We start from the raw sequence: 13,794 nt of genomic DNA on the forward strand, positions 1-13,794 counted from the left end.
GACTAGACACAAGCTTTATTGGAAGGCTGCTTTGACAAGATTTATTGTTGCTGCTGTTGATAAAGATAATATTAAATATTTTTTCTCAGAATTTTTATGATTTGTGGCCTAACCACAGAGTGTAACTTCTCTGAAAAATTTTTATCCTTCTCAGGTGGATTTCAAATACTAATGTTTTGTACACAGATCTTCCATATCAATAACCAGATATTTATTATAATGTTGGAAAATATTTCTCTTAGCAATAAGTTCCTCATTTTAAATAATGGGAGAAAACATATTGATTCATAAGACCACGAAAAATTATCACAATGTCGTAAGAAAATATTTACTTTATTCAAGACAGAGATATGTTCTGGCAAAATAAAGGTCTGAATATAATCATTTAGTTATTAGGAGGATGTTAGAAACACATTTTCTTAAACAAATTACTTTACTGTGGACACATTTAGAATTGAGCAGATTATTTTTGAAAGACTTTAGAATGTATTAAGGAAATTTGATGGAGCAAGTCAACACATTTCCTAGTAATTGGCTTCCACTTAATTCTTCATTTCTTTTTGACACAAAACTCTTGGATACAGAGGGGCAAGCTTACGACTGAGCCTGTGATATGGGGATTATACTCTGCTAAGGGACTTTTAACATTTAGAGCTGACATAGCTGATATAAGCAAGAATTCAAAAGAGGCCTCAAGAAGCTTTTCTTCACTTGCAAGCAGGGAACGTGGGCGCCCTTGAGCACGGAGGAGGGGCTCAAGTTCACCAGAAAAGGGAGAGAAAAAGTGGGTTTGGAGTGTCAGTATGGAAATTGGTCCTACATAAGGATTGCCCCATCCACTGCCACTACCTAGATGGCCTGCGCGTGCTATGGATTTGACCCTGTGGGCCTATTGGGAGACGAAACAAACAAACAAAACTCTTAGGTTAGGCAATCCACATTCTTACAGCAGTCCTGTAACAAAGACCATGTTTCATAGCAGAAGTGGGTTTTCAAATATGATGTGTACATAGCTATGCTGAATGGTGGGGTATTGGACTGGATTTAGTATCCAGTACTTTGACTTTCTTTCTCTGGTATTTTGTCCTCACCTTTCACACATCCTTCACTTGAAAATATTTAGAAGAATCAGAGCAAAAATGAACCCCTACTTACTTTGCTGGTGCTGGCATATTTAAAATTGTAGCAGGAAGTTAACCTTCATTATATAACATTTACCCACTCTCTGTGATATTTATGTTTTCTCCCTCTACCTTATCAGTTATCATCATTATATTGTTACATTTGTTATAAATGAAGGTAACAATAAATGTGAAACTGTATTTTTTTCTGTACAGGTTTTCAGCTTTTAGTTACTCCGACAATTTTCAGTGAGAGAATAAATCCTCTGTATTCAGGGAATTGTCTCATGTTACGCATAATCTGTTCTTCATAAATTTCCAAGAAAGTGCAAATTGTAGGTTATTAGCCCCATATTACATACCGTTTAAAGAAATTAGAGGGAAATCACTCGTATTTGCTCCTGAGGGCTGGCGGGACCAGTGCCTTCAGCACGTGAGGGAGACGCGTGGATGCAGTAATAATTGCTGTGCTGTGCTGTGCCCCTTTGGATTAAAAAATGCTTCGTACACTCAGAAACAATAGACTTGATTCTCCCCGGAGCTATGAAGGGAGAGTTGACTTCCCTGTCACTAGCAGTATTATTTTCCTGGATTTGAGCTTCTTCCCGACTCAGAGGAGAGGGTAGAATGTGCATTGTGCAAGCCTCACCCTGCTTGAGATTCGTTCCTTTGGGTTGGTGGGCTGTTGCTTAGAGTTCTACAATATAAGTATATATACTTCTGAGGTGGGTGTAAATTAATTAATTGAACAGATTATTTTCATTTTAGCAAGGCCTTTGGATGAATAAATCAAAGAATCAGATTTTCATGAGGAGGGGAAAGAGAAGTCAGCAGAGAACGATGAGCAGCCTTTGGACTGTCAACACAGCATAAAGGCCCTGGGAGATAAAGAGAGGAGAAGGGGACAAAAGAGGTGGCAGGAGCCTTAGATAAATCTCATTACTGGTTGGTTTTGCTTGGACCAGACTGCTCAGTAGTGCCTGTGAGCTCTGACGTCTTTACGTGTGTAACACACCCAAAGCAGAAGTCACCAGCTCACCAACAGGTCACTTCTCTCGAGTTCCTCATTTCATTTGAGGACTAGTTATCTCAGTGTCTCTCCATCTCATGTTTCTCTGTCTGTTTATTAATGTGTTTGCTCTATCCTGTAGATTTGGCCTGCATACTATTTCTCATTCATTTCTTCCTTTACATTCCCATTGCCAGAATCAAGTTCAAGACTTCATCACCTCTTGCCTGGATTATTGATTTGCTCTCTAACAAGAAGTCATTATCTCTAGCACTCCCTATTCAAATCCATTCATATATATATATGTATATATATATATTTAGAATTACCCTAAACTTGTAATATTTCTGCTAAAAAGCATCAATGATAATCCGTTGACATGTAACAACCAAATTGACTATAGAATTCTTTTTCTGATATTCAAAGTCAGCCACAATAATGGCCAATTTCTCTTTTAATCTCTTTTTCTATTGTTCTAAATGGCTGCCAAACTCATTGCTGTTTCATGAACATGCTCCACCAAATCTTGCAGAATTCAATCTTAACTCTTGATGTTACCACCACTTCTTTCCCAAATGCTGTTTAATATCTATTTTATGTACATTCTTTATGAAATTTTGCTGATTTTTTCACAACCAGGTGTGATCAATTTTTCCTTTGAACCATCATAGCTGTGTAAACAACTTCCATGCCAGATCTTTGTGTTTTTTTTCTATTAACGTTTTCATTTTTTTGTTTCACTTTTTAGATTGTAAACATGTTAAGGGGAGAAACTGTATTTTATTATTTCCCGTATCTTCTGTGTAGTACGTCTCAATGCCTTATATAAAATAAGAACTGTAAATATTTGTTAGATTGAGAGTAATGTGTCATAGATACATAAAAAATTGATGTAATGAACTCTTAAGCACCCCACTAGGAAAGAATATTTAGAATACACGTAAAAGTGCAGCTTAAAAACAAAAAGGAATGTATTGTTTTTCAAATTATCTTGGTCAATGGTATGCCTTCCAAAATGTGGTCTATGACCTTGTTGGTTTAAAGAAAATGAAATCTCAGAAGCACGATTCTTCCATTTTTAAATCCCTATACAAAGATGGAAGAGAAACTTATGGAATTGCTTTGGCTCACTGAACTAGTGGTGTGATTGGGATATATACATATAATTATATATATTAAAGTTATACTATATATAATACAATGTAATTAGCATAATATGAATCTGCCTATTCATTTCTACCAGTTGGAAAAGTAGAGATATTTTTGAAGTCAGAGGAAAGTTCTAAGAGTTTCTATCACATTCTCTCTAATAAAAAGGAAATTATGTGTAAACTGAAGCTATGGAGCTGCTGAAGTACAAAGCACCACGGACATTTTAGTTAGCAGCTGAGCTTAATTACGTTACAAAAGAGGAAGTGTATTTTACGCTCTTAAAAAGATGTTAGGAGCATAATAACTATGGTGAGTAACTCAGGGAACTTGGTGCCTTAAATTTGATTCCTAAATAAACATGGGGCAGTTATAACATGCCCCCCACCCCACTCCCTGAGTTATTGCTACTAGGGTAAGGCCTTGATTTCAAATGTTGATAACATATGGTTAAGAAAATATCCTTCTAGGAATTCATATTAAACAAAAAGAATATGTTAAATACGCACAAGTACAGCATCCAAAATTATTTTGCAGTACCTAACTTACTTTATGAGTACTCTTTCCTAGCTAAATACAAAAACAGTATCAACTTCTGACTTTTATGTCTCCTCCTGTCATACTAAGTAACAATCTTTGTGAGCTCCTTCCTCCGCCCCTTTTGCACAGGGTGAGATGGAGAAGGGACAAGAGTGGTTAGTAGCAGAAATGTGTGTTCTGTGGTGAATTATATCCTTTCTATAAAATAACAGAATTACCTAATAAAACAATAGGATTATATAGAAATTATGGATGGAGGTATGTTGTTAATTGAACACTCTTCTGTAATGGTTGTAAGACATAAGCTTGGAAAATTACTGTTCTTAATAATATATACATTTCTAGATAGCCTTTTAGGAAATTTGCATAGGCAAAATATTGTTTATAAACAATAAATTATTCAAATTTGGAGTCGTCTACAATGATGGTTAAAAGAAACATCTTTTAATCAATAAATTTTATATTCATGTTGCTATTAAAATATAAATCATATTTCTATCACTTTAGCAGTTTTATTTCTTCTTCCAAAAGGTTAAATGTTTTATTATTCAGCATTCATTGAATTACTTCACCTCAAAAAGCTCCCAACCTTTTAATAATGAACTTTCTTTAACATCGACATTGCGCAAGTTTTTGGAATGCTTTCTTGAAGTCTTCATTAAAGGCTGTATAAATCAGTGGATTTATAAGGGAATTGAGATATCCAAGCCATGTCAAAAAATTGGACATTTCCTCAGAAATTTTACACTTTTCACACACATTAACAACCAATTCTTTTACAAAAAAAGGGAGCCAACATATTACAAATGCACCCAAGATCAACCCCAGGGTAGTGGCTGCTTTGCGCTCTCTTGTGCCTGAGATCTTTTGCCTTCTCCAAGATTTGTCATGCTTGAATTCAGACTTGGGACTCTTCACTGTGCTATGAATTTTATCAAGGTCTGTTGATGGATCAGATAGAGACTTTTCTAGTGTATATGGTGTGGAGACCAGCCTCGTGCTTTTCTCACCACTCTCCAAAAGGACCTGGCCATTCAGCTCCTCCTTGGCAATCCTACTTGCTTGTCTCTTGTGGTATAACGTCTTTGCTGCTTTATATATTTTGTAGTAGAGGATCAAAATCAATGTTAATGGAATGTAGAAAGCTCCAAATGTTGAGTAAATAGTGGAAACAATGTGGTCGTGTTTGATGATGCATTCATCTTCTCGGCTAGTTCCTTGGTGCCTCCAGAATAGAGGAGGCATAGAGATAAAAATAGATATAATCCAAACAACAGTAATCATAATGCCAGCATGCTTGGGAGTCCTTTTCCTGGCATACTCAACAGCATCTGTGATTGCCCGGTACCGATCCAGAGCTATAGCAGAGAGATGCAAGATGGAGCATGTGCAGCACGTAATGTCAACACTCAGCCAAATGTCACAGACCACTTGCCCCATAATCCAGCTCTCTCTCACAATGTACACAATGCTGAAAGGCATCACCAGGACAGCTACAAGAAAATCTGTGACTGCAAGGGAACAGATTAAATAGTTGGCTGGGTGGTGCAGCTTCCGGGTCACAATAATTGCAGCTATCACAAGAGAGTTGATGGTCGTTGTCATCAGTGCCAGACCAGAGAGAGTGAGGGACACCAGGATTTTGGATGGCATTCTGTATAACATTTCTTCTGTGGTCAAGTTTTGATCAGATGAGTTTAAGAAATCCATCTTTTTTGTTTTGAAAGATTAATTTAGCTGAAAACATGGATACCTATAATAAAGGAGGGAAAAAACAATTCAGAGAAGGGTTCAAAGATTTTTCTTTCCTTTCGGAATAATTTTTTTAAAAGTATATATATATGTGTGTGTGTGTGTGTGTGTTTTCCAAGGAGATTCTACGGATTGAAAAAATGAAGTTCAGATTGCAGATTTTCTTTTTCTTTTCATTTAATTTAATAAATCCAATGAGAATAGCAACTTTAAAAAAATATGGCTCAAAACAATTTTTATGAGTAAACTACCTTTTACTCAGTAAACTCTCTACCATTATAGAATTATGTTTAAAAACTATATTAACCCTAGCTATGTTTTCTCTTTGTCTACAGGAGAAAAAGTTTAAAAGCACGTCGTTAATGTGTATTTGTGCATTATATAATGCAATATAAGAAAGTATCATACTTAAGGCAGTATTTAAAATCATAAACAATTTTGTACTTGCTTCAAAGTTACATTGAGAACATTATCATTGGGCTTGTGGATACTAAAGGAACTTTCAATGTATTTTATGTCAGGATATAAAGGTTGTAAAAAAGGAAATAAACAAAAATAAAATAGTTTTAGTATATCATAGCATTCCATGATCATTTTATGAAATTAGGAAAATGTCAGAATGTTTAGCAGTCTTTGTGGATATAAGCAGTTCATTTGGTTTAAAAAGATGAAATAAAATTAGTTGGAGTCAAATAACCGTAAGACACTGCCCTTTATTACAATGACATATATGACCAAATAACCCACTTAACAAGGTGAGCTTGCCAGTGAGGAGAGCTCGCAATGGCCTCACACTGAAACAGAAATTATTCTTCTTTACAAGTCATCATTGTGATGACCATGTTACCTTACTTCTGAAAGAGGACCCTACAAACATGGCTTATAATTTTTATTTCAGTCCATGTTATTACTTAATTACAAGTCAAATAAGAGCAATTGGAGTGTAAAGAAATAAGATCAATCATTTTTATGTGATAGCTTTTGTTTTGCATCAGCTCTTTGTTTCTTTAATAGTTTTTGGCAGATACCAATATCTTGGAAAAAGACAGAGAGAAGATAGAAAACTGAAAATTCATTCTTAGTTATAACTACTATTATACCTCCACAATCTTTAAATTATTTTTACTTTAAAGTGGTTATGTTTCATTTGTTGGAACTGATAGAACAATAATTTTAAATACTTGATGTTTTTATGTCAAGTGCTTTCTATGAAGTGTATGTGTGTGTGTGTATTATAAAACCTTGGAGTGCAGCATATTTAATATTCTACTTGTGTTTGGGTTACCAGTACTAAATTTAATTTTTATTTTCTCATATTCATTGAAGGCACGTGCTGATGACTTGCTCCTAAACAAATTGAGTGGCAGAAGAAATTTGAATACCCGCTACCCAGAAAATAAGTAGCTGTCCTGTGTGTACTTGAAAAGGAGTTGTATATCTATGTTATTTATATCGACACTTGCCCATTTGTAAAGGGCAACTAAGACAACTCCAGATAAGGAATGGAGGCTAAAGTCTCCTTAGAAATTCTAAACCAGTGGTTCTGAACCTTAGTTTGCCTCAGTATCACCTGGAGGGTTTGTGGAAACACAGACTACTCAGTCCCACCCAACGGAGTGTGAGATTTGGTAGGTCTAGGGTGGTACCCTCAAATCTGCATTTGTAACAAGACCCCAGGTGATGCTGATGCCATTGGTCCCAGGACACAGGTTTCGGGAGAAATCAACATGGTTGTTCCTCAGCTGTCTGTCTATTCCTGTCACTGCTATGGCCTTATCAGTTCCGCTCTATTGAGAGCAGCTCAAACGTTTCTGCTGTACAACTTTCTTAGCATCTCCTCTTCTCACATTCTTAACTTGTGTCTTGGAGTTTCTCAAATAAATGATCTTACTCTAGCTTTGCTTCTGATGTTTTCCTATGTTTACTGTCGTCTTCATGCAGCTCTTGGACCTCTGGCTTAGGTCTATTAACATCCTTCTCCTACACTGTTTCCACTCTTTCAGCCTATTATGGGAGCTATGCATTATGACTGTATTTCCTAAATCAATGTTGGATCACAGGGCCTGTGACACAGGGGTGTGCTCGTCAGCACCGTCAGGACTGTCAGAAAGATCCTCGATATGTGCTGTCAACATTAGTGGACCTTGCGCTCTTTAGCTATTTTCCCTGGAAACATCCTTTAGGGCATCAGTGGTCACGGGTGAAATACTGCAAAGCCAATTAGACATATTAGAAACGTGGCAGGTTAAGTAATTTATACCTTCCAATTTTTCCACATTCTCTCATCATAAATTTAGCATTTTTGTCTTAATTGGTTAATTCCTTTGCAGCAATGTTTATTTATCTTTATGGGAATTGATTTAAAAGTGCTGACACTTTCCATATTATAAGAAAAAATAACTTTCCACTTTAATTTGCCTGTAAACAGGTTTGGCATAAGAGCCTCTTGAAGAGATAATCCTGAAATTACATTTTGAATAGACTATTAAACAAGAGAAACTGTTTGGAAATAGTTATGTGGGTTTTTATAATAAAAATAAATTCTGTAGGAAAATAGGCCAGCTTAAAATTAGAAGGTAAATTATTTGATAATTCATCTGATTTCTCTAAACATTACACTTTAGCATTTAAATTAGCCTCAGTAAAATGGTACCTAATGCTAAGGAAAAGTCTAAATGTATCATATAATTCTATTGCAGTTTACAAGAAATCTCTCATTATTAAATTTAGAAAACTAATTAATTTGCTGATAGTTGTGTTTCTAGAAAACAAAGAAATTGGAGAACAAATACAGTCAATCACAATTGGGTTTCTTTTTCTTTTGTCTTATTTTCCTTGCCACTTATAATTAGGATTTCAATAAAACATCTACCTTCATTAATTCAGACATAGCATCTAATCAGATTCTTTCATATCCTTTACGTTTCCCACTGCGAGTTCTCATGGTACTGGGGACCACCTCTGGGTTACTGGACATAGGCCGTGTCACACATGGTTCTCCTCCTCTTAGAATCCAGATTGCCTTCTGTAGTTTGAATGTCTTCACTGGGAAATAGCCAGGCTTCTTCTTTAAGCAGGGCCTGTAGCCCCATCAATTAAATGTAGCCTTCTTGATAATAACAGAGGGAAAAAAACTTCCCCAGGCTTTACTCAGCATGAATATTTACCAATTTATTGACTAGCCACTCAATGCATTTTACTCCTCTGCTTATACACAGTGTTCTTAATCTAACGTTAATTTATATTCAGGTGTCTGTTTGATTTTGATGTCCAATTAAATTGTTCCCATTCAGATTAAACTATAAGCTCATAGGGGCATAGTTTAATTTACTATATATTGTAAATAACCTGGGGGGGGGTCATACCCAAATAGTTTTAATAATAACATTGTAGAGAGGCAAGAAAGTAAAATTCAATTCTGTTGAGACCTCATGAGAACCTACAAATTGCCTGTTTCAATTAGAGTAATAATATTTATCTTTTCTGAGTGTTTACTTCTGTATGGACTGTGCTAAGCGCTTTACACATCTTAACCCATTGAATCGTCACTGCTAATCTACAAGGTGGGTACAGTTATTATCTCCCATTTCACGAGATCTATAAAATAACTACTTTTTCTGTAAAAAAGATTATATTATAGAGTAAGAAATGTGTTTAAATTGAGGCAAATATCCAATAGAATGAATTGCTTATTTCTTGCTGGAAATGTTTAAGATGGTGAACAGGTCTAAATATGTAAATTGTAAAGGTAGGAACATGTTCAACATGTTTCCAAAATTTTTTTCACTACGTTTCCAACTCTGAGTCTTCCCTTCAGCTCTTATTATATTTCTTTGTTCCCATTTATTCCTTTAAGAACTATTTACTGTGTGTTATTTATGTTCTGATTAATTTGCTACGTGTAAAAGATGCCAAACAAACAAACCAACCCACCTCTGAACAAAACCAAACAGCAAAGCAACACATTGTTCTTGTCTTTAAGAAACCAGCATGGTCATGAGACAGCTAAACAAGTAACTATGATACAGTAATAGGATGCAATAAGGGCATTATAGAGGTATGTATAAAGTGTCCCAGAAATACTGGTAAAGGAGAAGTATCCCACCATGGTGAAACAGTGAAAGCCTTTCCAGGTGGGGGGAAAAATATGAGGCATAAAAATGTAGGATGCATTCAGACATGTGAAGTAAGTAGTCGGATGTGGATATTGCGAAGGTGCATTCGGCCCAGGGTTGGAGGTGAGGGGATGAAAGTTACCTAGGGAAAATAATGAAGGGGCTGTCATACCATGATAAGGGCACAGGGTTTTATTTTACAGGCAATCAGAAGTCTTCAAAATGTTTAACGAAGTTAAGTGAGAGGATAAGATCTTTGGCGGAGTCTTAATAAAGGATTTTACAGCCATATCTTTTATCTGTTCTTTCCCCCGAGGCCATTTTTACTTTGAGAATCTTTTGCTATCTGGACAGATTGGTGACGTGAAATAGCTTTGTTTTCCTATCTAGGAAGTCCTAGCTCTTATATATTTCTTCTAAATTTTGCTTGCAAACTTTAATTCCTTTTTTTCTTTCCACACCTTATTATACACAACTAAAAAACTGTTAATCGGCATTCTGCCTGGAAATCTTCTTGGTCAGATCCACGAGTTCATCAAACTCATTTTATCTTTCAAGTTACTGGAGGCCACACTTTTACAGATTGTTTTGCTACTGGGAAATATGGGCTGCCCTATTTCTAGGCTTCAAGATAGTTTCATCACCTCCTGTCCAGCCACCACTAAGTTTGCTCACTATACTCTCCTCATTGTTTTTCAGTCTCTGCATGCCACCTGGTCCCAAAGCCAATGTCATATCTATTGATGCTAAATTGACAAGGATGGACTGTGCTGTATTCTTTGTTGTCAATTCAGCATCACTGTGAGCTCCCAATCCCTGCAACATAAAGGAGAAGTAGGGAACTACATCTCCCAGAATCGCCTTCTCTAGAGAGTCAGCTTTAGAGTTTGATAATGAGAGGAATTCCCACAAGGCAGAAGAGGGGGAGAGTTGATAACTCTCTCAAGGTGGTTGCAGCCAGATGTGTGGGCAGACATTGACAGCAGCTTCTGTGTGCTCTTGGAAATAGTTGCTGGGAATTTTCTCAGGTATGTTTGATAACCACAACAATTTCCAAGTAAGTCTTTGAGCACTATCTACTTTGGGGCTATAGGCTGAGGTTCTCTAGAGTCTGCTTCTTTGATTTGGGGCAACAATTGAATTGAATTGAATTTAGACTTTCTTGACTTTTTCCCCCTAGTTTTTCAAACAATGTAAAATCCAATATCTTCATTAAATCTCTTTATTCCAGGAAAATTTTGAGAGTCTCTGTTTCCCTGACCAGTCCCAGACTGACACAAGCAGACACATTGCTAAGTGACTATTGGAAATTAATAACCAAAGCAGCTTTAACCAAATCTTAAAAATATTAAGCAATATTTTCCTTAAAACCATTGATGAAAGCAGCTTTAACCATTAAAGCATTTACCAACTTTAACCAAATCTTAAAAATATTTAGAAAGAAGAAAGAAATTCTGATTTTAAGTGAAATTTATGTATTCACACATTTCATTGCTCCAACAATCCTGGTTATTGTTTTCAAGGGACATCTGTTTGGTAGTCTACTAAAGTCGGGAAAATAATTAAATTGCAACAATGAAAATCTTAGGGAAAACTGCACTACATTCAATGAACACTGTGAAATGAGCTGTAGAAGCACCTGCTATGGAAAAGGAAGCAAACACACATGTGCAAATGGTATGCTGCACCACTTCCTTTGAGGCTGAAATCTAAAGAGGGAGGAAGCTGAGTATGTGTGAAGGGAGGAGGGATGTGGGATGTGGGAGGAGTGGGGTTGTGAGCGCAGTAGGAACTGATGCTTAGTCTTGATACTGGGACTTGGTTTGTTAAGAGACTATCAGGTATTGTGTATAAAAGCCACAAGTACTGGAGTTAAACAGAACTTCACGTGAAGCCTATCTTGCCCACGTACTAGCACGAGCTTGGGAAAGTCATTTCAACTTTCAAAGACTCAACTTCTTCCATGAAGTGAAGATGGTAAGAGTCAAACCTTAGAAAGCGTTGTTGAAGGATAAGTATAAATCCTGTAGGTGCCCAGCAGCTAGTAAACTCGGTATGTCTATCTGTCATCTGTAGCATGAGGCTAGCAACCTCTACCTTTAGGATCATTGTAAGCATTGGAGAAATCATGAAATGGGTCTAACAGGGTAAAAAGTTTATTTTTACCTCAGTCTTCATTTTATAGTAGCTATAGGACCACCATTGTCTAATACCAAGTTTTCTAATTCCACTATAAGAAGGTGGTGGTGGGAGGAGACATGTACAATTATCATCAATGAGAAATGAGGTACTCTCCCAATATTTGAGTTAAAATGGAAAATGAGTAATATGTTAGCAAGCCAGAGATGGAAATTTTGAAAGAACACGTTCATGATCTCTCTCTCCTCCTTGTTGAACATTCCCTCTCCTTGAGTATTCAGTAAGGCAAATAGTTCACTCCATAGTGACGCTGGCTATAATAATGTCCTGTGTAAGTGGTTATTGCCAGGAACTAGATAAATTTATTTTTCAAGTTAGTTAATTATTAACAATATGGTAAATATCTTATCTAGATGCTTATTTTTTAATTCTTAATCTAGAATAAAATATTGGATTGGACAAAGTCTATCTTAAAATTTGGGGAGACAGTATCTAAGTTCGCCTAAACATGAATAAAAGCGTCATGGTAAATTATTTGGAAAAAAAATATTGTGTGCTTAGGCTGTGTTAAAACTCAATAAAAGCTGTTGTTGTGAGGTTAAAAGAGATCTAATTTTAGTGATGATATCTCACTTAGCAACTTTATTTTTTTATGTGTAATAACTAGTTAACCAAGCCAAGGTCACCAGGGTCAAGCAGTGTCAAGAACAGCAATCTCCTTTTTTCTCTCTTTACCTTTTATTTTCCTACCAGCACTTGAAAGGCATTAGACTATTACTTATATTTTATGCAAATGTAGCTAATGGAATGAAAGGTATTGCACTTAATTGTGATATATGCTCCTCCATTTTTTTCTATTTTTCTTTTGTAAATATGTTATATTGAAAGTATTTCTCTTCCTTTTCTTTCATCTTTAATTCACTTTCTCTCATTTGACCCCCTTAAGCTCTATAAAGTACATCTTTACATCTAATAGGTTTAGTAAGTACTAACTGATTAACTCAGTATCATAAATAAAACAAATGATTAATACTGATATTTACTGGGCACCATTGGCTTGTTAGGCCTGGTATACAAAGCAGAAGTCTAGCAGCATCGTGTGAGTGCTGAATGGCTGCCAGTTGAAATTGGGTAGTTGATTTATCGCCTTAAATTAATGACATTATGGAATGTTCAGCACTGAAACACAGGGCGGATGTTATATAGCCATGATTTGGAGCTCTGCTCAAGTGCAATCTGTCTTCCAGGCTACTGGTTAACCAAGGCTAGTAACTAAAATATGAAGAAAAACTTAACTTTTAAATTTGGATAAGACAGGCAGTGATTGACTGAGACATATTTAGCCTAAATATACTGGCTTTATATAAATATAAGGTGTAAAGTATCCACAATTTTAAATAAGATGGGTATCTCTTTATTTTTATTTTATTTAGTTGGCTCTACTTAATGCTATGGAATATCATATCTTGTTTGTGTCTGTTTTACACAGTAATTTATCCTAGAATGCCAAGATACAAATTGAAGCACAGAGTATGGTTAAGATAGTGACATTTTGTGATTTAATCCCAAGATAATTATGAGAAACTTGTCCATATTTGAATGACAAGGAAGGAGAACTCTTCTTAACGCACTTTGACTTAACATTTTTTTCCATCTGAGAATGTCGAAATTACTACCAAATAGTTTTTATATTCTCCAAGATTTTTGGGCCACTTTTTTATAACTTAAAAAACAAGTTCTCATTCAGTAACTTCAATTACTCCTATCCTTCTTTTGCTATGGTGACTACTATAGTAGTGGCTATTATTATCTCACTTTAATAAATGTGCCTGGAACTGATATTAGTCAAGACATTTTAAAGAAAATTATAAAAAACTTGTAAAGAGTGTGTTGGGTATTTCAGAGATGACATGGTTAACTGATGATGATTTATATATTACCTAGTGGTTACTTAGCATAAAACAAATCT

At 35.6% G+C, this 13,794-nt stretch overlaps 1 protein-coding gene across 3 annotated transcripts in view; it reads right to left on the bottom strand.

The window, feature by feature from the left end:
* Positions 1–317: 317 nt before the first annotated feature.
* Positions 318–13,794, bottom strand: part of HTR1F (5-hydroxytryptamine receptor 1F) — a 150,348-nt gene continuing 136,871 nt past the window's right edge. For all 3 annotated transcript variants that reach the window (XM_070597366.1, XM_070597367.1, XM_070597368.1), the window contains one exon: positions 318–5,572. In XM_070597366.1, the coding sequence (XP_070453467.1) occupies positions 4,429–5,529 (1,101 nt within the window). In that variant the 5' untranslated portion in view covers positions 5,530–5,572 and the 3' untranslated portion in view covers positions 318–4,428. The remainder of the gene's footprint in view (positions 5,573–13,794) is intronic.

The sequence above is a fragment of the Equus przewalskii genome, chromosome 27 (assembly GCF_037783145.1).
Source record: "Equus przewalskii isolate Varuska chromosome 27, EquPr2, whole genome shotgun sequence".
Classification (NCBI taxonomy): Eukaryota; Metazoa; Chordata; class Mammalia; order Perissodactyla; family Equidae; genus Equus; species Equus przewalskii.